At 54.5% G+C, this 22,104-nt stretch overlaps 1 protein-coding gene across 3 annotated transcripts in view; it reads left to right on the top strand.

The window, feature by feature from the left end:
* Positions 1 to 1,581: 1,581 nt before the first annotated feature.
* The window catches only part of NDFIP1 (Nedd4 family interacting protein 1), a 66,577-nt gene continuing 46,054 nt past the window's right edge, over positions 1,582 to 22,104 (top strand). The window contains exons 1-8 of one of the 3 annotated variants that reach the window (XM_075441847.1): positions 1,582 to 1,670; positions 11,111 to 11,198; positions 12,360 to 12,490; positions 13,433 to 13,520; positions 13,692 to 13,816; positions 15,703 to 15,769; positions 16,356 to 16,461; positions 18,750 to 19,603. In XM_075441847.1, coding sequence (XP_075297962.1) covers positions 1,632 to 1,670; positions 11,111 to 11,198; positions 12,360 to 12,490; positions 13,433 to 13,520; positions 13,692 to 13,816; positions 15,703 to 15,769; positions 16,356 to 16,459 — 642 coding nt within the window. In that variant the 5' untranslated portion in view covers positions 1,582 to 1,631 and the 3' untranslated portion in view covers positions 16,460 to 16,461; positions 18,750 to 19,603. Of the gene's footprint in view, positions 1,671 to 4,955; positions 5,025 to 11,110; positions 11,199 to 12,359; positions 12,491 to 13,432; positions 13,521 to 13,691; positions 13,817 to 15,702; positions 15,770 to 16,355; positions 16,462 to 18,749; positions 19,604 to 22,104 lie in introns of those variants that run through there. The other 2 variants (XM_075441845.1, XM_075441846.1) reach the window with 2 other exon arrangements.

Genomic DNA, 22,104 nt, shown 5'->3' with positions numbered 1-22,104 from the left:
TAGGGACTGATGTGGGCGCTTCTGTGCAAGCCCGACTGGAGCGGAGCTGCGCACGTCGGAAAGAAAGGTTACGCAAGGCGGGGAGTCTCTCAGCAGATGTAACATCCGACGCGAAGAACCTCTGAATAAACAAACTTCTGTCTCCACATGGTTTCCTACGCGGGCTTCTGTCGGGGCGAGATCCTGGATCGGCGACGCCGTCTGCTCTATGCGGATACGAAGGGCCTGACGGCGCTGCCGGGGGACTCGGCCAACACCTCGTGTTCGCTTCGGCTGCGGCGCGGCGCCGGCCTCTTCCCTGCCCGCGCGGCTACGTGCCGGCGCGATGCCGGCGATGGCTGCATGCGACCAAGGCTTGGTCACTGGGCTTGGGGCAGCGCCGGTTTCTGCCAGCAGAAGCCTCGCCGAGGTGGCGTTGGTTTTCAACGTGGGTTTACATTTTTTTTTTTTGGGTGTGTAGTGATAGGACAAGGGGGAACAGCTCTAAACTAAAAGAGGGCAGATTGAGATGAGATATTGGGAAGAAATTCTTCCCCATGAGGGTGGTGAAACACTGGAACAGGCTGCCCAGAGGAGCTGTGGCTGCCCCCTCCCTGGCAGGGCTCAAGGCCAGGTTGGACAAAGGAGGTTCTCTTCCCCCTCTACTCAGCCCTAGTGAGGCCCCATCTGCAGTGCTGCGTCCAGTGCTGGGCTCCCCAGTTCAAGAAAGATGAGGAGCTACTGGAGAGAGTCCAGCGGAGGGCTGCGAGGATGAGGAGGGCACTGGAGCATCTCTGCTACGAGGAGAGGCTGAGGGAGCTGGGCTTGTGCAGCCTGGAGAAGAGAAGGCTGAGAGGGGACCTTAGAAATGCCTCTAAATATCTGCAGGGTGGGGGTCAGGAGGATGGGGCCAGACTCTGTTCAGTGGTGCCCAGCGACAGGACAAGGGGCAACGGGCACAAACTGAAGCAGAGGAAGCTCCAGCTGAACCCGAGGAAGAACTTCTTCCCTCTGAGGGTGACGGAGCCCTGGCCCAGGCTGCCCAGGGAGGCTGTGGAGTCTCCTTCTCTGGAGATGTTCCAGCCCCGCCTGGCCGCGGTGCTGTGCAGCCTGCTCTGGGTGACCCTGCTTGGGCAGGGGCTGGGCTGGGTGACCCACAGAGGGCCCTGCCAACCCCTGCCATGCTGGGATTCTGGGATTCTGTGGACGGGGCTGGGAGAACCCTGGGCTGGTGGAGGGGTCCCTGCCCGTGGCAGGGGGGTGGAACTGGGTGGTCTGTGAGGTCCCTGCCAACCCCAACCATTCCACGGTTCTATGGTCCTGCCTCCCTGGGTTTCCTTAACGCCTTCTGTGGAACGTAATTATAAATAATACATAATTAAACACGGAGTTTTGTCATACCCACGCGGTGCGGAGAGGCCTCCTCAGCTCCCCCGCGGAAACGGCTGCACCGAGAACCCCCCCCGCGCCCTGCCCCGCTCTGGGGGGGTTCGGCGGCCCCCGCCCGCCTGCAGGCCGCGGCCCGGGCCCGTCCCCCCGGGCGGGGCGGGAGGCGGGAGGCGGGGGGCGGGCGGGAGCGGAGCCCGCAGCGCCCGTCGGGAGGCGGCCGGGCAGCGCCGCCGCCGAGCCCCGCCCGAGCCCCGCCGAGCGCCATGGCGGCCGCCGAGCCCGGCAGCGGCCGCTACCAGCAGGTGAGGCGGGCGCGGGGCTCCCTGCGCCGCGACCGGGGCGGGGGGACGGAGCCCGGGGCCGGGCGGGGACCCGCCGCCCCCCGCTGCCCCCGCCGCCGTGCCCGGGGAGCCGGGCGGGGCCTGCGCCTGGGCCTGGGCCTGGGGCGGTGCCGGGCCCGCGGCTGCCCCCGGCCTCTCCGCGGGGCCCGGCTGGGCGGGGGGCCCGCAGCGGCCGCGGGGTGCTGGGTCCCGCCGGGCCGCGTCCGCTGGAGCCCGGCGCGGGGTTTATCCCGTCCTCCCGGGCGCTCTCCGTCGGGAGGGAACCGCGGTCTCGTCGCGGCAGCCGGCGGGCTCGGTGTTTGCTGCGCTGGAGGTGTGAACGCCGACGAAAACTCGGGTGTTTTTCGATTTTGTTCTGCGCAAAACAGAGGTGTCGGCTTAGGAAGGCGAATCTCTTTGTTGTTGTGCTCGGAAATGGCAGGTAAGGTAGCCAGGCTCCTCGCTGATCCCAGAGTCACAGCATGGCAGGGGTTGGCAGGGCCCTCTGTGGGTCCCCCAGCCCAACCCCCTGCCCAAGCAGGGTCACCCAGAGCAGGCTGCACAGCACCGCGGCCAGGCGGGGCTGGAATATCTCCAGAGAAGGAGACTCCACAGCCTCCCTGGGCAGCCTGGGCCAGGGCTCCGTCATCCTCAGAGGGAAGAAGTTCTTCCTCGGGTTCAGCTGGAGCTTCCTCTGCTTCAGTTTGTGCCCGTTGCCCCTTGTCCTGTCGCTGGGCACCACTGAACAGAGTCTGGCCCCGTCCTCCTGACCCCCACCCTGCAGATATTTAGAGGCATTTCGAAGGTCCCCTCTCAGCCTTCTCTTCTCCAGGCTGAACAAGCCCAGCTCCCTCAGCCTCTCCTCGTAGGAGAGATGCTCCACACATGTCTGTTACAAAGGGCTCCGGTTTCATGCCCCGTCGCCTTGACCCCGTGGAGATCGGCGACAAAATGTGTGGAGGATGCTGTGGTGTTGCCCCGCGGTGACTCGGTACCGGACCGACCAGCACAGTCCCGGTTTCCTTCCAGAGAGACGCGTGAAGCCGCCGTTTCATGGCTCCCACTCACCCATCCGGCAGACGCGGGGCAGCGCCGGCCGTCGCTGGGGAACGTAGTTCGGCGCGGGGCTGTGAGGGCTGGGGGGGCCACCTGCGCCCCAAAGAATTGACATCGCGGAGGGCGGATAGTGGAGGCCCTGTGAAGCGAGTGTTGTAACTGGGGCGTGGGGTCGCAGACTCACACATAAATACATTTAGTTTTGTGTAGCTGTTCAGAAGCTGCCGTTTCGCCTCGCCTGCTGCCAGCAGCCCGGTGCGCGTGGCGTTGCGCAGTGCATTACGGCTGAACGGGCTCCTGCGCGTGTCTGGCTCCAAAACCCCCCGCAAGCTCTGGAGGTAGAGCTGCGGGGTCGGCGTTCGGCCGGAGAGGAGGGGAGAGGGTGGGAGAGGCTCTCCAGCAGCGAATGTGCCAAGGTTTGTTCCATCCGTTGAGACTTTCTGTGTGTGTGAATGCCCAGTTAAGGAGCGCGCCGTGTGCCAGCGGAGGAGGCCTTGTACGGATAACCGTAAGGGCTGAGCCGAATGTGGGATCCGGTAAGCGGAGGTAGCCTGTGGAGATGCAGAACAAGCTCCTTTAACCTGTTAAGTTGTTGGGTTATGAGGCGGTGGAGGAGAACGGAGAATTTTGGAGCTTGGTCGTTGTGGGGGGGTGATGGAAGTGCCGCCTTTCTGGAGCGTGGTTCGTGGTGGTTCCCCTGCCGCCGAAGGCGACACGGCGTCCGAGCGTGCCGGGGCGGGCGGACCCTGCTCCTGGAGCGTCGGCCGTGTGGTGTGTGGCGAGGGTGGGCACTGTCCGAGCGTGTGAAGTGTGGGCAGGGTTCCCTGAGCGTGTGCATTTTCTGGAAAAAGGATGAAAGTTAATGAGGATGATCCGAGGCCGGCAGGAATCGATAGCTGAGTTTGAAGCCTGAACCAACCCCGCTTCCGCCCTGCTGCCCACGGACGAGGACGGGTGGGCCGGGCACCCCTGGCAGCTAGATGACCCACAGAGGTCCCTTCCAACCCCGACCATTCTGTGATTCTGTGAAAGTCACGCCCTGCGTCTGTTTGCCTGGCGTTACAGGGGCGTGCAGTGGCGGATGCTGCGTTCCCTAAAGCTAACTTCCTAGCCCTTGTGCTTTGTGCTGGCCTTGGATAATCTGATAAAAAATAGCCTGCGGTGACGCCTTTGGATGATGTGGCCGTCTGATCTGACACACCACGGAAGGGCAGCGCGATGAAGTACGAAGCTAGAGCTGCAGAGGAAGGCTCTCTGCGTCCCCTGGCCCCGCTGGGTCGGGAGCAGGGGCTGGGGCCGCGAGCGGGAGCCGCGCAGGGTGACCGGGGCAGGGTGACCGGGGCAGGGTGACCGGAGCAGGGCGCTGGGCTGGTTCCTCCTCCGCGGGCCTGGTGACAGGGCTGTGCTGGCGGGAGGTGGGCACGGGAGGTGGCGGGGGGGAAGGCGGGCTGCGGCCGTTATCCCGGGCAGTGCTGCGTCCCAGCAAGGGGCACTGGGAGGCCGTTGTCCTTTAGAGCTGCCTTTGGGAACGTTACACGGGGACGTTGTGAGGATTAGGTGGCTTAAAGCCTGGTGAGCATTACCCCTGGATTGTGCGTCCGGTGGCGGTGCTGTTTCTCATCCTAAGAATAGAAACTAGCCTCCATTCTGGAAAAAACAGCCAGGCTTTTCAGAAGTTCATTTTCACTGTGTGCTAACCGAGGCATGCTCTTTACTTCAAGCATTTGAAAATATCTGTGGTGTGTAAAAGTGGTGTGAACCCCCCCCGAAAGCGGTGGGTGTGTGAAACGATGAAGACGTGTTCCTTTTTAAGCGAGATTTCTTCCAGTTCCACTTGTTGAAGGCTCACGTGCATCGTGAATCATTTCACAAGGGGAGGTGTCTATGGGAAGCATAAGGAAGAAAGATTTTCTGCATTTGTTTGGTTTTCTTTCAGCGAAAATGTGGAAGAAATAATGTTGCTGAAGATACAATGTGAACGCAGTTCAAATCCGTGGAGGAGCGCGGTGCTGACGTAGTGTCTGGGAAGGCTGGAGCGCAGCGGGGAGGCAGGCACAGTTCCACCTTGTGCTTACCTTAGGCTTGTTTTCAATTTTTCAGTTGAAATGGGCCCGCAGATCGAAACTAAAAGATGAGAATATACCCTGTTTTTTCATGTCAGCAATTAGAATCAGTGATGTCAGTGGCTGTTGGTTTCCTTGGCGAGGCGCTGGCGGTGTGCGGAACATGCGCTCGCTGAAGATCCGGGCGGCTGATAAGAACAGTAAGGAAATTTCCAGGGTAGGTTGTTTTCGCATTTTATTTATTTTTTTTCTTTTTTATATTCAGACAAGCAGAATAGAGGTGTTGCTGGACATAAAAACAGTAAAGATTTTTTAAAAAAAGTTGCCGAGTGAGGTCGGGTGCCTTGCACCGCCGCTGCCCTTGGGGCACGCATGGCCGAAGCTGCCCGGTGCCCAGCCCGCTCGGTGCCCGCCTGCCGGACGCCTCCCTGCTTTGCTCCTGGAGGCAGCAGTACCCAGCGGGTGGGTTTGCAAGGTGCGAGTGATTCTGGGTGAAAAAGTAACTACAGAGTTAAAACACGTTTCCTTTCTGAAACTCAAAGGACTAGGGAAAGGCGATGAAGCAGTAGTAGTCTGGTGTCATCACGCAGCTGGTGTACCAGGAGAAAAGACCTGAGATGGTATTTGTAAAAAAAAGTCTGCCCAGCGACAGGACAAGGGGCAACGGGCACAAACTGAAGCAGAGGAAGCTCCAGCTGAAGATGAGGAAGAACTTCTTCCCTCTGAGGGTGACGGAGCCCTGGCCCAGGCTGCCCAGGGAGGCTGTGGAGTCTCCTTCTCTGGAGATATTCAAGACCCGTCTGGACAAGGTCCTCTACAGCCTACTGTAGGTGACCCTGCTTCAGCAGGAGGGTTGGGCTGGGTGACCCACAGAGGTCCCTTCCAACCCCGACCATTCTGTGATTCTGTGCGGGTGCATTTTTTGGGAGGGGGACTGGAGACGCGCTTTGCAGTCCGTTATTAAAAAGCAGGAGTAGCTCAGGTTGGCAGAGGCCTCGAGAGGTCGCTCCCCGGAGCAGGGTCCCGGGGAGAATCGGTTCCACAGTGCGAGGCGTGGGCAGGAGCGTCAGCATCTCCCGGGGCAGGGCTTGCTGCCACGCGTGTTGCCACGCGCCGTGCCGTGCCGGGTTAACAGCTCTGCCGTTAAACGAGCTGGGAGTGCCTGCGGGAGAAAACAGTTATTTGCTCATCAAGGAGAGGGCTGGTGCGCGTGGGTTGACTTGTCTAATAGCTGCTCGTTATTCCTGCTGATTAATAAGCTGATACTCAGTCCTAGGAATCTGCAAAAGTCGGGATTTCAAATCAGCGGATGTTTCAAGCGAAGCGTACGTCAATAAAAATCGTTCTCTTCTCCTTCAGAGCTGGCAGAAACTTTGGAAAGGCCAGGGATAGGGAAGGGGAGAAGTGAGGGATGCGGGAGCTGAGTGTAGTTGGTCTGTGGGCAGGCTGTCGCCTTGCTGGGGTACTCTCCAGTTTAGTAGTGATACACTGTTTTTTTTGTTTTTTTTTTTTTTTTTACATTTGGCTTGCAAAAGTTACGATTTCATTGTGCTGAAAAAATCAGTCCTGTCACCTCCTAAAAAAAATATCGATTCTCTTCCTAAATATCTGTCGTTAGCCTAAATATCTGCCTTTTTGAAAACTCACCGAAACCATAGTAACAGCAGCAATGGGATCTGGTTGGGGTTATCCGAATGCTAGGATTCCTCGGGGGCTTCTGTGCAGCTCTGCCTTGCGTGCCAGAACAGAAAATAAGAACTGAAATGCAGTAAACATGCGTGATGTGCTGCTGAACTAATGCACTGCTGACGGGACGTGGCTGAGGTGAAGCTCGTGGTAATTCTGGTTTAGTTGAAAGAATGTTTGCCTGCAGCCTAAGGACCGGGGGCAAGGGGAGGTTAAAAGCAGAGATGGAAAGCTGTCAGCAGCCCGCGTGCTGCGTTTAGAAAATCTGGGAGAACCAACAAAGGTGTTTCTTGGAAGTGCTTTCTTCAAAGTTTACGTGGAAATACTTCGAACCATTGTGTAGGTTTTGAACTTGAAGGCTGCTGCGCGGGGTGGGATCCACCCGTGACACGTCTCGGGCCGGGGAGGTGGCGGGCAGAGGGGATGCCTCGCTCGGAGCCGGGCTGCCGATGGCGTTTCTTGGAACGTCCATGTCCCAGGCCCTTACCCTCTTCTGCTAGGCGACTTTCTGTTGTGCCAGCGACCCGGCGGAAAAACCACAGCCAAACGTTTGCTTTGATAACTGCAGGCGTTGCTGTGAAGACTCTTTTAATGCCACAAAGGCAAGAGTCAGGCTTTACACACCGAAACCCCCCAGCGAATCAAAGAAAGAAGGGCCCGCAGCCTCAGCAAGCCGGGCTTTGGTCAAAGACGGCTCGAATCGTGTTCTGTGGGTGCGGGGGAATCGCCCGCAGCCCCGCGCGGCACAGCCTTCCTCGTGGCCCGCGCCCGGCGGAGGGAGCGGGCACGGCCGGGGTCTGCTGACTCACTCGTCCCATCACGTGAGCCCGTACTGCTGTGCTAATAAGCACTTAGCTGAGTTTTAGATGCCTGGAAGCATTAGAAAGGCTGGAAGGCATTTGTGTGCCGTGTCTATTAGAGGGAAAATCTGCTGTCTGTGACTGTACACCTTCCACAGGCTCTAGCTCAGCTGGAGAAAGCGGCTCCGTCTGTGGTGTCGCTCCGAGTTGCAGTGGTTTGAGGCCAGCAGCAAGTTCAGCTTGCTTTCGCCCACACGACGCTGTGTGAGAACACGTCTTTCTCTTTGCCATCGAAGGAAGAACCTCAAAAGAATTCCAGTGGTGGGAAATGATATTGCACTCAACTATCCGTGTCCTCTTCTGTTTCATCTCTTGCAGTGTTGAAGATTCTATTCTACTACTCACAGCTAGTGCTTTCCTTTCCCCCTCCGTGGTGACTGGACTTTTAGGCTGTGTGTGTTCTCTTTCTGACAAATGTGAGGGGTTGAAGTTCTGCCACCCCCTCGCTGGGAGAGCAGGGAAGGCCGGGCGTGCGGTGTCCAGTGTCCCCGGCGTGTCGGAGCCTTTCCTCCTGCGGTAGCAGCCTGGGTCCTGCACAGGCAGAAGGAAAAAAGGGGAGGATTACTGCATTTTCATGGGTAGACTGAAAATAAGCATGGTGGAGCGTTTTCTGAGAATTCGTAGACTGCAGAGCTGGGAGAGACCGAATCAACTGGTTTGAGTCTGCGTTTTGTGGGATTATCCCTTCGGTTGCCCCTCGTGCTGCGTGCAGGCTGCTCCTGAATTTCTGCAGCACTGCTCTCTCTATTTTTTTTTTTTTTGTAATCTTGTTTTAATAGGCAATTACTTCACCGGTTAGTTTGCATTTTCTTCTAATGACTGAACTCCATGGGGTTTATAAAATAAGGCATTTTTGTTCCTTGGTAAGGGCTCACGCTGAGTTAGCTGGTTTGAAAAAGATGAAGATGCATGGCTGTCGTAGGAGTTGCAGCAGCTTATCTTGTTAATTGCTTGGCGCCCTGAGGCTAATTAAAGCTGCAGCCTTGGAGGTAGGTCCCTGCCACCTCCGCCCTGCGTGCCCTGCGTGCCCCACGGCCCCGCGCCCGGGGTGCAGGGACGGCTTGGGGTGCTGGGATGGCTTGGGGTGCTGTGGGCTCGCAGCTGGCCGGGGACCAGCGTTTCGGGTGTCTCCTGCTGACAGCCCCAGCAGCTGTGCTAGGAGATGCTCTTGCTGTAGTACAGATTACATTTTCATCCGGATGATTTAATTAATTCCTCCTTCTTCAAGGAAGCGGCTCAGCTCGGTGCCGTGTGGGGTGTTCTTACCCCGAAAGCTTGGGGCTGACCAGCTCTCTCTGTGTTCCACCTCCCCTGTCTGGAAGGGGTGACTGGGGAGAGGGTGGAGGCTCGCTGTTAGGTGATCTTCATCTGGTGGGGAGCGTCCTGTTTCTGTGACGTGCCGTTGTTCTGGTACAGCTGGAGTGGGTGACAGCGCTGCTGAATTTTTTCCAGCGCTTCCCAGTGTCGTTCCTTCCCCTTTCCCCGTCTTGGCTGACCCCGTGGACCTGCCAGCAGAACTCCTTGTGTCACTGCCTCCTAACCCACGCCAGTTCAACCTCGCCGAGTTGGACTCCTTTAACAGTGGGTGTGTTTAAAGCCGCTTTGATGCAGCCGGAGTAGGGAGCTGTGAGCCGTGCCGGGGAGCACGGCGTCTCCGCGCCGAGGAGGTGACGGCCAGCGGACGGGGGGCTGCGGAGAGCCGTGGGGCTGCCGAGAGCCGTGGGGCTGCCGTCACTGCTGTGCCTGCTGGCCACGTTATGGCAGAGAAGAGGAACCGGGCCACGCTTCCCTGGGCGTCGGACCCGGGTGTCGAACGGTTCGGACACGCAGCAGTGGTTTGGATGCAAACGTTCAATGAATTGCACTCCAACATCCCAACAAGTCTTGGCTTTGACCTCCACAGAGGACAGGGATGTCGTCTGGTCTTTGGTCTGAGGCAGCAAAAAGAATAAAAACTCGAGGCGCAGAACAGTTCTGTATCAATTAGAAGTGTGAGCTGATTTGTTTGGGGTTTTTTTCTTGATAAGACAGAGAAGTAAAATGAGAACATATCCCCACCCCCTCACCCCTCTGCATGAAATGCTTGGGAAGGACTGGAACGGCAACGTGTCTCTCCAAAGAAAAGAAAGCAGAATATCACGGATGGCTTCAGGAGTGTCAGCAGGGGTGTGCAGGAGGGGCGGTTCGGGAAGACTCTAAGGAAGAAGCTGCAGGGTTGCTGCTGTTCCATGGTGATTCCAAAAGAGGGTACGGAAGTACCGCTCTGCTCAGGCGAGTGGGTCGGTCCCAAGGTGCTTGTTGCAGGTCGAGGGAGGTTCTCCTTCCTCTCTACACTGCCCTAGTGAGGCCCCATGGGCAGTGCTGTGTCCAGTTCTGGGCTCCCCAGTTCAAGAAGGATGAGGAGCTACTGGAGAGAGTCCAGCAGAGGGCTGCGAGGATGAGGAGGGGACTGGAGCATCTCTCCTGCGAGGAGAGGCTGAGGGAGCTGGGCTTGTTCAGCCTGGAGAAGAGAAGGCTGAGAGGGGACCTTAGAAATGCCTCTAAATATCTGCAGGGTGGGGGTCAGGAGGACGGGGCCAGACTCTGTTCAGTGGTGCCCAGCGACAGGACAAGGGGCAATGGGCACAAACTGAAGCAGAGGAAGCTCCAGCTGAAGATGAGGAAGAACTTCTTCCCTCTGAGGGTGCCGGAGCCCTGGCCCAGGCTGCCCAGGGAGGCTGTGGAGTCTCCTTCTCTGGAGATATTCCAGCCCCGCCTGGACAAGGTCCTGTGCAGCCTGCTCTGGGTGACCCTGCTTGGGCAGGGGGTTGGGCTGGGGGATCCCAGAGGTCTCTTCCAACCCCTGCCATGCTGGGATTCTGTGATTCTGTGAAAGGAGTTGTCTTTCTGCAGAAAACCTCAGCTGCTTTGTTGATGAGATGGTGAGAAATGAAAAGAAGGAAAGAAATCAGATGGCAGCTGATTTTCTAAATTCCTTTCTGGTGCGTTTGCTCGTGACGCCCCTGGCCTGGCGCTGCGAAGCCTGCGCTGGCACGGCTGCTGCAAGCAAGCCACGCTGTGTGTTTGAGAAGCTGTGTGGGTATTTATGTAGAGCCCGTGGGAAGCACCGTGCACAAAATAAACTGTCTCCTTTTCAGCCATGCAATGTGAAAGGTTGAAGGGAAATGGCAAGATTCATACTTATATGTGTCGTTACGTAAGGTATCCATGAAAAACCCCTCCCTTAGCGAAGCCACAGGCAGCGATGGAGGCTGGTGGGCATCCTGCCATTTCCCTGACTCCACCCGACGCAGCTGCAGCTCCGAAGCAGCGTGAGCTGAGGCACCTGAGGAGGTGCCAGGGAGATGGAGAGGTACGGAAGAGATGTATGCGGTGCTTTGTTGAAGTCCAGGTGTGTGAGGATACGATGTAAGAGCACGTTAAAAGTGAGATGGCATATCGATCATTTCAAGGGGGAGTCTCCTTCTCTGGAGATATTCAAGACCCGCCTGGACAAGGTCCTGTGCAGCCTGCTCTGGGTGACCCTGCTTCGGCAGGGGGGTTGGACTAGATGACCCACAGAGGTCCCTTCCAACCCCTACTATTCTGTGATTCTGTGAGTGCTTCGGGGGGACGCCGGGCAGCGGCTCGAATGTCCCCTGGTGCCGTAGAACAGTCTTCTTCTGGAAGACTCGGTTGTGTGCAATTAGAAGGACAGGGGTAATTTCCCAGAACTCAAGAAACCCCTCTAACCTCTTTCGTGTGTGGGTCTGCTCAGCTGCAGAATGAAGAGGAGCCAGGCGAGACGGCAGCGGTGGTGAGTGATGCCCCTCCGCCGTACAGCAGCATTTCTGCGGAGAACACAGGTAAGCGTAGCCGCAAGGGAAGAGCTAGGTTTGCTCTCGTCTTCTTTCTGACCTCCTTAATTGTTCTCCGTGTTGACGGGTGGCGTTGCAGCATCCCCGCTACGGCTGCAAAGCCTCGGGGCTGATCCAGAGAGGCCGTTGTTACTTGCGGCTTAGGAGATGCATTTTGGCTGCGTTCGCCTGATGTCATCCCATCGAGTGGCGTTCAGGTTACAGTTCGCAGGGTTCTTAGTAGATTGGAGACCGAAGGCTGTTAAAGTGCTGTGAGGATTTGTGGTTCCCCTGTCATTATTTGGCGTCTGGATGATGCTGTGCTCTTTCCAAAAAGGACTTGTTACTTAAAAGGGATTAAAGGATTCACTCTTTCTGCAGTTTTCACTAAGGGCTTGGTCGTAAGGATTATGCTGCTGCTGAATCGTCACACTGTCGTGACACTAATAGCTTTCAGCAAAGCAGCTTGCTCTGTGTTGGTTGTTATCAGAGTGTTTTGGCTTAGGTAAATCTTTGAACTTTTTCCCTTCCAGAACTTTTGTAGTCGATAATTCAGATAGGATTGGTGAATCAAATGCAACATAGCGTCAGTCCCTCGCCCAGCCAGCCAGCTTTGGCTGGAAGTTTGGATGTGGTGTTTCTGAAGCTGCCTGTTGTCCTGCCTTGGCACACTGACCCTGAAGATGTCCCGTTAGGTCTGGTTCCTTAGGGCGTCTCAGCGACCGGAGCTCAGAAATGCTGCGTTTGATTTGTGTTCCAGTCCCTTTCCCCTCCGTCAGAAAGCAATTTGGAGTCTCTCTCTGGAAATATTGATCGCCAGTGGCCTGAGGCCTGCGGTGACACTGCTTTGACTCGCTGGGGATTCCAAAATATGACTACTTCAGTTCGTTGAAGTCGGGACAGGCACAGCATGTGTCATGGCTGTGAAAAGAAGTACAGCCAGACGTGTTAAAGAAGTGCTCAGCGTATCACTTTATATTAGAGAAGGTGCTCCCATGTTTCTCATGTTCTGTTTTGGGATGGCAAGAGGCTGGAAGGGTGGGGAGGGGGCGGGAGGGCAGGCTGCGACAGTCGGGGATGCTGGGCTCTTCTGAAGTCATCTGAAACGCTTCTTACTCCCAACACAAGGAGCTGACAGGTTACCTTCCATGTGACTCTTTTTTTCTGCAGCTTATTTCGACTACAAGGATGAGTCAGGATTTCCTAAGCCTCCATCTTACAACGTGGCGACAACGCTGCCTAGTTACGATGAGGCAGAGAGAACCAAGGCTGAAGCCACAATTCCCTTGGTTCCTGGAAGAGTGAGTACGCTTGGCTGGCTGCGCGTCCTCCGCGTCTCTGCTGGAGGATTTCTGCTCTAACTCCTGCTGATCAAGTATCACGGCGTGCTTTTTTTCTTTTCTTTTTTTTAAAGCTTTCTGGGGCGGTGATATTTCACACTCCCAAGAATTCTGTGGGTAATTTTGTTGTTTTTTTGTAATTTTCCTCTGGGCGGCTGTGATGAAGTAAGGCATCTCAGTGATGCCAGCGTGTGCTCTCCGGCTTCGTTTGGCAAGCTGACAGAGGAACAGTACTGCATCCGTGTGCGCTGTCACTGTTTGTTTTTTGTTCTTTAAAAAAAGGTTTCGGATTACTTGTTCAGACATCTAGCATATCTGCCCTTGATACTCCTGCCGCTTACTTAGTTGACTTCTCCAGAGGTCGGTTTAGCTGATGCAAGGATGATAAAACCATTCTGTCAGAATAATTATCTTTTCATTTTTTATTTCCTTTTGTTTTTTTCAACATCATCTCTTGTTCAACCTCTTCCTCCCCCCCTGCTAGCATTAGACGTCTACTGCTCGTTATAGTTCTTCACAGAAGCCAAATTCCTTGCTGAGATAAGTTTAATTTTTCTGATGAGTAGGGGAATTCTTTACAGTAAGAACAGGAACACGCCCAATCTTGACTATTTAAAAAGAAATAGAATACTGCCAGTGACTTAATATTTCATGCCCAGCATCATCTCGGGCTGAGAAGCAGGAATTTTTCCTGCTTGCATTTGGAGCCTTTTGAGATTTGAGATTCCCCCTGCCCCCATGGGGGGCTTTCCTTAAACGTAAGTGAAGCATTTTGTACCCCTCCATCGTACGCCGCTTTTTGAGGGCTACCCGATTTGCTGGCCCTTTCTTGAAGAGCCGAGATCGCTGTGTGGACTGCATTGACCTGAATCCACCCACGTCTTGTCGCCCTTTGATCTGCAGGATGACGACTTTGTGACACGGGATGACTTTGACGACACCGACCAGCTGAGGATAGGAAATGATGGCATTTTCATGCTAACGTTCTTCAGTAAGTACATGGTGGAACTTAGTATTTTTCAGGCAGCAAGCCAAAATAGCTAGAGTTATTTTCATGCTTATGTTTATGTAAAAATTGTGTGCAGGGGTTTTATGTTTGGGTTTTTTTTTCCGTTGGAATATGAAGAGGGCCTGACCTGCTGCTTCTCTCCTGCTTTCTCAGTGGCATTCCTCTTCAACTGGATTGGATTTTTCCTGTCTTTCTGTCTGACTACTTCAGCTGCGGGACGGTACGGGGCCATTTCTGGGTTTGGTCTGTCTCTTATTAAGTGGATCCTGATTGTCAGGGTAAGTTGCCTAGCGCAAAACCACGGACATAGACACTGCTGCTCTCTCTCCCTAGCTCGTTTTTTCGCACTTCTGCTGAAGTTAGTTATAAATTTAGCTCGTTATAATGAAACAGATTTTGAGCTCCGTATTTGCTGACAGCAGAGCTTTTTCATCATTCTCTTCATACGCTGGAGTTATTATTGTAGTAACAGAGAACAAGGATTGCACACCCAAGTGTGGGTCCCTCTGACAGAGCCGCGGTGTGGGGTCAGAGTGCGTGTGCCAAGCGATGGCAGCGACCTGACCTTTGTAAAACATTTCTCCGGGCGCAGCCAGCCCTGCCGTCAGCACGGGGCTCGCTCTCTCCAGCGCCACGTTCCTTGGGCGCTCCTCCAAAAAACGAATAATCCTGCACAATGCGGGATAACCTCGGGCACGGCTGCTGAGGAGGGGGACAGGGACCTGAAAATGGGGAGGTGTGAGGTGGGCTTCTCTCTGGAGGAGGAGGAGGAAGAGGAGAAAGAGGAGGAGGAGGAAGAGGAGAAAAAGGAGGGGGGAGGAAGGGGAGGGGGGAGGAGGGGGGAGGAAGGGGAGGGGGGAGGAGGGGGGGAGGAGGAAGAGGAGAAGGAGGAGGAGGAGGGAGGAGGAGGAAGAGGAGAAAGAGGAGGGGGGAGGAGGGGGAGGGGGGAGGAGGAAGAGGAGAAAGAGGAGGAGGAGGGGGAGGAGGAGGAAGAGGAGAAAGAGGGGAGGAGAAAGAGGGGAAGGGGGAGGAGGAAGAGGAGGAGGAGGCGGCCGCCGGCCGGGAGAAGGCGGCGGGTGCCCTCTGGCGCGGGGTCCCTGCGGCACAGGCAACGGGGGAGGGGGGCTGCGGGGGGAGAGAGAGGAACCTTTGGTGGGGGGGGAATACAATAAAAAAGTAAAACTCTTTTTTGGAGTGACTGCGAGAAAAGATGAGAAGAGCTTTGTTTGGAGCGCACGAAAATGGCCCACAGGCATCCCAAGGCAAATTTTGAATTTCAAGCAAAAAAAAATAATCTCGTTAGCTGTGCAGAAGTAGCGAGCGTGAGTGTCAGGGCTGTCACTTCATACCTCATCTCCTTGGGCTAGAAGTTTCAGTTTGTAAAGACAGCAGCTGTTACCTTTCTCTGTAGAAAGTTAAGATTTTGGGGTCATCTCGTAACAGTGGTGTGCAGGGCCGTTTGCTGGATGAAGAGGTGTGACAGAAACGGGTGACCTGAACTGTGGGTTTGATTTAAACTTTGATAACCTTTTGTTAGGTTTTTAAACTTGAATAGAACAAAAACAAAACAGATACTGTATTTACCAGCGACATAGCGAACTGCGGCACTCGGGCAGTGTTGGTGCCCTTCACTCAGTCGCCGGTCATCTGCCCAGTAGAAGGTCTCGTTAGGGGGTCCCACAGGTCTGGGAGTTGTTTCCCCGCTGTCCTTGGCTGCCCTGGCCAGCCTCCCAGCGCAGTTAGCGGGATGCGCTGCCGCGGGCCTGGCCTGCCCTGTCAGGGGCTGCAGCTGTGCCTTGGAAGCATCGGGGAACATAGGAGCATTTGCACAGGGGTGTCTTTCTGCTCCACTGATGGCAGGAGCTGGTGGCTGGGTGTTGAATCTGCTCCCTGCCCCTCGGTTAGGGTGGCTCTGACATGCACAGGAACACCCTCAGTGAAGGTTCGGGGGGGCAGCTTGTGCCCCGCAGCCGGGGCAGTTGATGAAGTGCAGCGTTCCGTGAGCTCTCTGGTGCGCAGCGGGCGTGATCTGGGTACTGCTGACGTTGGTGGGAGTGGATTTGGGTTCACAAACTGCCATGTGCTCTGACGTCTTTCTTTTTTTTTAGTGCTCTGACTTCTTTCTTTTTCAGTTGCTCTGACTTATTTCTTTTTTTTTTTTTAGTTCTCCACCTATTTTCCTGGTTACTTTGACGGCCAGTATTGGCTTTGGTGGGTCTTCCTTGTGCTAGGTGAGTGTTTCTTCTGGGGGGAAGAGGGAATGCCTGCTTAAAACCCTGTAACGTGCAATTAGGGCTTTTGTGAGCATGGCTTTACTGGCTGTTAAAGTATGTGCATATAGATGGAAAACTGAAATGGGACCCTGAGAGTACTCCTCCTCTTACTGAGTGCCTTCTGGGTTTTAAAGGTGCACATAAACGCTGTCCTTGTGTTGTCATTTCTTGGTGGCAGCATCCTATTTGTCATCCAGAAGGACTACAGAAGAGAACGGTGCTTGTCTTCATAGTAACTAATCTTGTAGCCGTTCTTAAAACAAAAAAAATAAGGAAGAGTGGGTTGTGGTCTTTCTTTTTCTTCCTCACCCCCCCTCCTTCCTTTGGAAGTGACTGGATCTCATTTGGAGTCAAAAGTATTGTAATTGCCTGAAACTGAAAGATTAGGTGTCACTGACACCAGAGAAATCTTGCATTTAATCAGCTATTGTGCATCCCAGCGGCCAAGGTCCCTCCGTACGAGCTATGGTGAGCTGAACTGCTCCTTTTCTGGCTGAAGAAGCAAAAGCTGTGTTAACTGGGCAAATGTGTTTCTTCCATCCAGGTTTTCTGCTGTTTCTCAGAGGCTTTATTAATTATGCAAAGGTTAGGAAGATGCCAGATACTTTTTCCACTCTCCCCAGAACCAGAGTTCTCTTTATTTACTAAAGGTAAACTTTCTGCTTTCCTGAATTTGTTCTGTTTTGCTTTTAATTCTATTAAGTGACTCTGTTAGGCGACACTTTGCTTGAATATTTTTAGAACAGAAGAGTTGTTCCTTGGTGTCCTGTACGCAGCTCCTGTTTGTACAGAGTCCAGTCCGGCTTGGTGGGGAGCAGAGGAATAGTTGCCGTTTCCTCCCGAGTCTTTCCTTGAGGAATTGTATGTTCGTTAGATTGCGTAGCTCGAATGGCAAGGAGGAAGGCTTTGCCCCGTGCTGTCGCGCTGGACGTGGCGGGTGCGCCTTGCAGGACAAAGAGCACGCGGTGGGTCCGCGGCGCGAGTAAAGGTCCCGCAGCGTTGGGAGAGGATGGTGCGGGTGGCTTTGGCTTGTGTCCCAGACAGAGCAGTTTGTCTGAATTTTGCGTGCCGTTCGCATTTTCTGCCAAGTTGCGGAAGCAGTCGGACTCCTGCACACCTTTGCCCTCTGAAACCCCCGCCCACGTACTTTGGCCTGGTGTCCTGCCTGAACGTCTTTCAGAAACCTGGCTGCCTCGCAGTCTTGCCCTTCCAGGCTGAACCTTAAGGTTGCTGCCCGCTTAATGGGGCTTTAAAGGAGGAGGCTGAAGCAGCAGAACCCTTCTGGTGTAATTTCCTGCTCGCAGCAGATAATGGCCTGGCATTAACTGTCCCTCCCGGAGGGGAAGGAAATCCTGTAATAGGTGGCTTCCCAGATGGCGAGCGCAACGTGATGCTCCCTTTAGGAACATCGTAATAATGCTAGATTTCCCCGAGACGGGGTTGAAGCAGTTGCAGCTGGGGCAGCGGCGTAGAGACACCAACCCCCCCCTCAGCTTTGCGCTGGGGGTCGTGCAGTTGTTCAGCTTTGAAAACCGAGGCTCGGTGTTTCCAGACGCGCTTTCCTTTTATTAGGAACTGCAAATTGCGCAAGGTTCTGCTCCGCTCCTGGTCTCTAATGAGAACACGCCACACAAAACGGCCATTGTGCAGTGTTTTCCAGCTTGAGTTTTCCACTGGTGATAGTGTGTAAAAATAGTTCAGTCAATTTATTTAAGTGTTTCAGTACTGTTTAACGAAGTTACGGTTTATGGCCTCCTCCAGGACTTGTAATATCCTCTCCAGTTCCTGCTGAATCACCAGAGGGTTGATTTCCCCCGCTTGTATGGTCCCGTCGTGTGAGTGTTCAGGCATCAGCTTTATCATCTGCAGCTTGTGCTCACTGAACAATTTTTTAAATTTTGCTTCTTTACTGAAACTTCATTTATTAAAGGAACTCTGTGGTTTCTTGTTGCACCAGCTTTTCCTATGCTTGGAGTTTGAAATTACAATTTCAGAGACCTTGCTTGACTCCTTGCTAATGAGGATGGAGGTGTAAAAGTTTTTCAAATTTTTATTTTTGTGTTTATTTTTTGTCATTTTGGAGCTTTCAAAAAGCACTCTCTCTTTTAGGTATACTGAGATAAATGTCCAGGATAATTTCCAAATAGTACACCTTTCACACTCCCCCTGAAACGAAATCTTTAATCCTAAATTATGAGCAGGGAAACCACGGAAGACTTGGATTTTCGGTGTGTTACTGTTCTTAAGATTAGATTTCCTCTCTAGGGCGTAATGAAAAGGGCATGGGGAATGATCGTTTTCATTTGAGGGCAGGGATAGTTTTTAGAAAATTAGGAGGGGATGAGGAGAGGAATAACCAGTGCAAACCAGAAAAGAACAGCTGGTGACAGTGGAGGTCTAATGGAGAGCCTGGTGTCTGCAGTCCAGCCGGCGCGGGCTGGCGGTGGGCGTTCTCCCCGGAGCCGCCCGGCCCGAGCTGGACGATGGGTGCTGGTGGGTTGCGTGGGTCTCGGGCTGCGCCAGGGCTGGGCAGCGTGGCTGGAGCAGAGAACTCGGGAGAGCTGCTGTCTCCTTCCTGCCAAGCGCTGCAGGAGGAGAGAAAAGTCGGGGTCACCCGGGGGGGTGCAGCAGCCAGCGACCGAGTCAAATCTTGGTCTCGGGGCGCAAATGCAGTGTGATTTCGTGCACCTGTATGGTTTCACGCCGGTGTTTCTAGGAGCGTTGTCTGGTTTAGTGCCTGTTTTCCCCTAAGGAATTTTCACTCTTCAGAACTGTAAAAGATGCACAAAACGACTGAGCGCTGAGCTAGAGTCGCGTCGCTGTGTGCTGAGGCACTGCGTAAGCCCCGAGACATCCTGCGCTTTGTGAGCTGCATCCTTCTGTTACCCGGAATAACAGCCTAACCGTAGTGTCCGTGTTCAATATCCTTCTCCGACAGATGTTTTCTGGCAAGTGTCTTCCTGCGTTAGTGAATTCTCCCTCAAGAAGCGACAGGACACCTGCAGGAAGTGAATCATGACCCTGGAGCAGAAGAAAAAATAAGCACCTGCTTTAAAATAAATAAATAAAAGTACTGTTAAAAAAAAAAGAGGAGAAGCATTTCTTTCTATTTGTTTCTAGGTGTAAAATATTAATAATTAATGCAGAATTCTGTAACCATTGACTCATTAGTGGCTAATGTTTGAAAAAGCTGTTGCAGTCGAGTCCGTGGCGTGCTGATGAAGCCTTCTGTCGGTAGCTGCTGTGTGCGGTGGGTGGCACGGCGGGGCCCGGCGCGCTCGATCTCCTCCTCGGCGCGGGCGGTGGGTGCTGTGGGTGCTGTGGGCGCCCACCCTCTGCCGTGCCCTTTCCGAGAGGAGACGGGGGGCCGTGCGCTGCGGAGTCTTGGGGTGTGATGGGCGCAGAGGAGGATTTTGAAGGTGGCACAAGCATTCATTTTTTTAATAGCCTGTATCCTCAGTGTTGCAGTGTACTTAACTTTCACGCTACCTACTTTCGGACTAGATAGGGATTTTCACGGTACACGTTGGTAGTGTAAAAACAAAAGATCGCGTCGCAAGTTTGTATAAAAAATGACATCCCCCCCCCCTTGGCTTGGGACTTAGGAGACCATTCCTAACATCCCTGTGATTCTTGCTTTTATAACTTGTGTTAGCAGAGACTATGATGCGTTATAAATGTAGATTTGATGTGCACTCTGTGCTTTCTGCCAGGTGGTAATTCACTTCGGAGTTTTACTATGTTAAAACTGTAAATAGAGCAGAACATTAATAAATGTCACTTATGTAGCAATTTTTGCTGTAGCTTAGTGTTTACTTTCGTTTCAGTGCTTTGTTGCGCCTGGTTATTGGTTACAAACGCAGGATATCGGTGGGAATTCCATCACTTTTCCATGGAAGGTGTAACACACATCTCCACTTCGAGGTGTCCGTCCTCCCGTGTGTAACCGGGCGTTCAAACCCGCCCCGTCCGCGGTGCCAGCCTGGCAGCCCAGGGAACGGCCATTCCCTGCGTGTTGGCGGGTGCTGGATTTTTGCAGGGTTCCACGTATAGAACTTCCCTGCCTCGTGGCTTGTTTGTGGCTTTGGTCCGTGGCTGAGCTTCCCGTGTCGCCCTTGCAAACAAGCCGTGGGGCTGACACAGGCAGATGGAGGTTAGCCGCTTTCTAAGCAAGAAGTGGTGTAAATCGAAGAATTATGGGGTTTATCCTGCAAGGCAAAATCTGTAGCATTAGGGAACTCTGAATCACATTTGCCCAAACTTGGTAGATCAGCCTTGTGTTTACTCTCGTGGCATCTGGGCCTTATTTGGTCTTGTGCATTCAGGGAACGGGAATATTTGGCATTCCTCGTTCTCTGTGCTGGGGGCTGGAAGCTGCAGAGCCCTCCTGCTCCGCCGCTCCTCTGCCGGCAGCGGTGCCGGGAGCCAGGGATGCGCTGCCGGCAGCGGGTGGGGGACGGCGTCGGAAGAAGCCCTCGGTTGTGTTCTGCGGGGGTCATGGCCAACTCCAAGCTCAAATAATTATTTTGGGTCCGTGACAGCTCTGCCACTTCATACCACGTAAGTGGCCGGTCCGTGGTCATCTGCGGTGACCAGGTAAAGCCCTCTGGCCTTCCTGCCTGCCTGCTGTCAGCCGGGTTGTCTGCTCCTTCCAGCGTTGTAAACCTCCAGGCAGGTTCAGGCAGGATTCAGGCTTAATCCCCCTGAGACCTGTTTCATCTCTGGCTTGTGGAGAGCAGCACGCTCCATCCTTCCCCGGAGAGGGGACTTGGCTGTGCTGGCTCGGCCCTGATGATGGGCAAGGCTCGTGACTTCCATGGAGCTTTTAAAATGCGCTGCCGCGCGCGCTGACCTTTGCGGAAGACCTGGCGATGCGGTTTTTCCGGAAGCTCGCTTGGATGGGATGGTTTGCATCTCTGGAACGTCAGCGTCGCATCGCTGCTCCCCCTCACCACCCCGCTTTTCGCCTGGCTCACATTCTGGTAACCCCAGGGGTTCCTGGGCTGTGGCTACCCATCCGAGTCTCGCTCCGGCCAGGCTGGGATCAGCGCGTGGAAAAGCTGGGATGCAGCCTCGGAGCGAGGGAGCGATGCCAGCAAACAGGGGAGCTCTCCTTTGGCCGTTGGCCTTGGAGGGGAGAACAAGAAATGATCACAGAGATCGAGATTCTATAACAAATCACCCTAAATTTAATAATCTCACCATTCCTGTGCAAGAAGCACCAAGCTCTCCAGTGTCCTTGTAGCAAGCTGTGCCTGGGAGAGGGATGGAGGCTTCGCGTGCTGCTGAGCACAGGCGCAGGCAGCGGAGCAGCTGTGCGGGGGAGAGAGCTCCGACGGGCACGGGCATCGCTCCCCGCTGCCCTTGGGCTTGCGCTTGGCCTGGCCCAGCGCTCGCTGGTCCTTCCGAAGCCGGTGCCGAGGTGCTGCGGGGCTGCCAGGTCTCCCAGAGTCACAGAGTCACAGAATGTTTGGGGTTGCAAGGGACCTCTGTGGGTCCCCCAGCCCAACCCCCTGCCCAAGCAGGGTCACCCAGAGCAGGCTGCACAGCACCGCGTCCAGGCGGGGCTGGAATATCTCCAGAGAAGGAGACTCCACAGCCTCCCTGGGCAGCCTGGGCCAGGGCTCCATCACCCTCAGAGGGAAGAAGTTCTTCCTCGGGTTCAGCTGGAGCTTCCTGTGCCTCAGTTTGTGCCCGTTGCCCCTTGTCCTGTCGCTGGGCACCACTGAACAGAGTCTGGCCCCGTCCTCCTGACCCCCACCCACCCTTCAGATATTTGTAAGTCTATATTAGGTCCCCTCACAGCCTTTTCTTCAGGCTGAACAAGCCCTGGGGTGGTGGGGAGCGGGCTCCTCTGCAGAAACACTGGGTGTTCCCCACGGAGGCGGCGGCTGGGAGGACGGGGAGCTGCCGGCCGGGACGCCGTGGCTGCTGGCGCAGGGTGTTCCGTGGTAAGTCTCAAAATGCTGGAACTATTTTGCATCCGTAACAGCCTTACGCGGAGAAGCTCGTCTGTGTTACAGGGGAGTCGCTTCTTTTTTTTGTTCCAAACACCAGAATTGTTTGTACGATTCATAGAATGGTGATTTTTGATTTTTAAAAATAGTAAAATTGATTTTTAAAAATACTTTGCAATCATTTGAAAGTTGCTCTAAGGTTATTTTTCCAGGTATTGCAGGAAGCTCATCTTGGGGTCCGATTTCCAGTGTCCATGAGAGAAGGCAAAGCGGCCCAAGGGGAGCAGGGTCAGGTAAAGGGAGAGCAGCGCAGGCTGGAGGAGAGCGGAGAAGGTG

Source organism: Opisthocomus hoazin, chromosome 22 (assembly GCF_030867145.1).
Source record: "Opisthocomus hoazin isolate bOpiHoa1 chromosome 22, bOpiHoa1.hap1, whole genome shotgun sequence".
Classification (NCBI taxonomy): Eukaryota; Metazoa; Chordata; class Aves; order Opisthocomiformes; family Opisthocomidae; genus Opisthocomus; species Opisthocomus hoazin.
The sequence above is the reverse complement of the archived record's forward strand: the minus strand, read 5'-3'. Positions and strand labels throughout refer to the sequence as shown.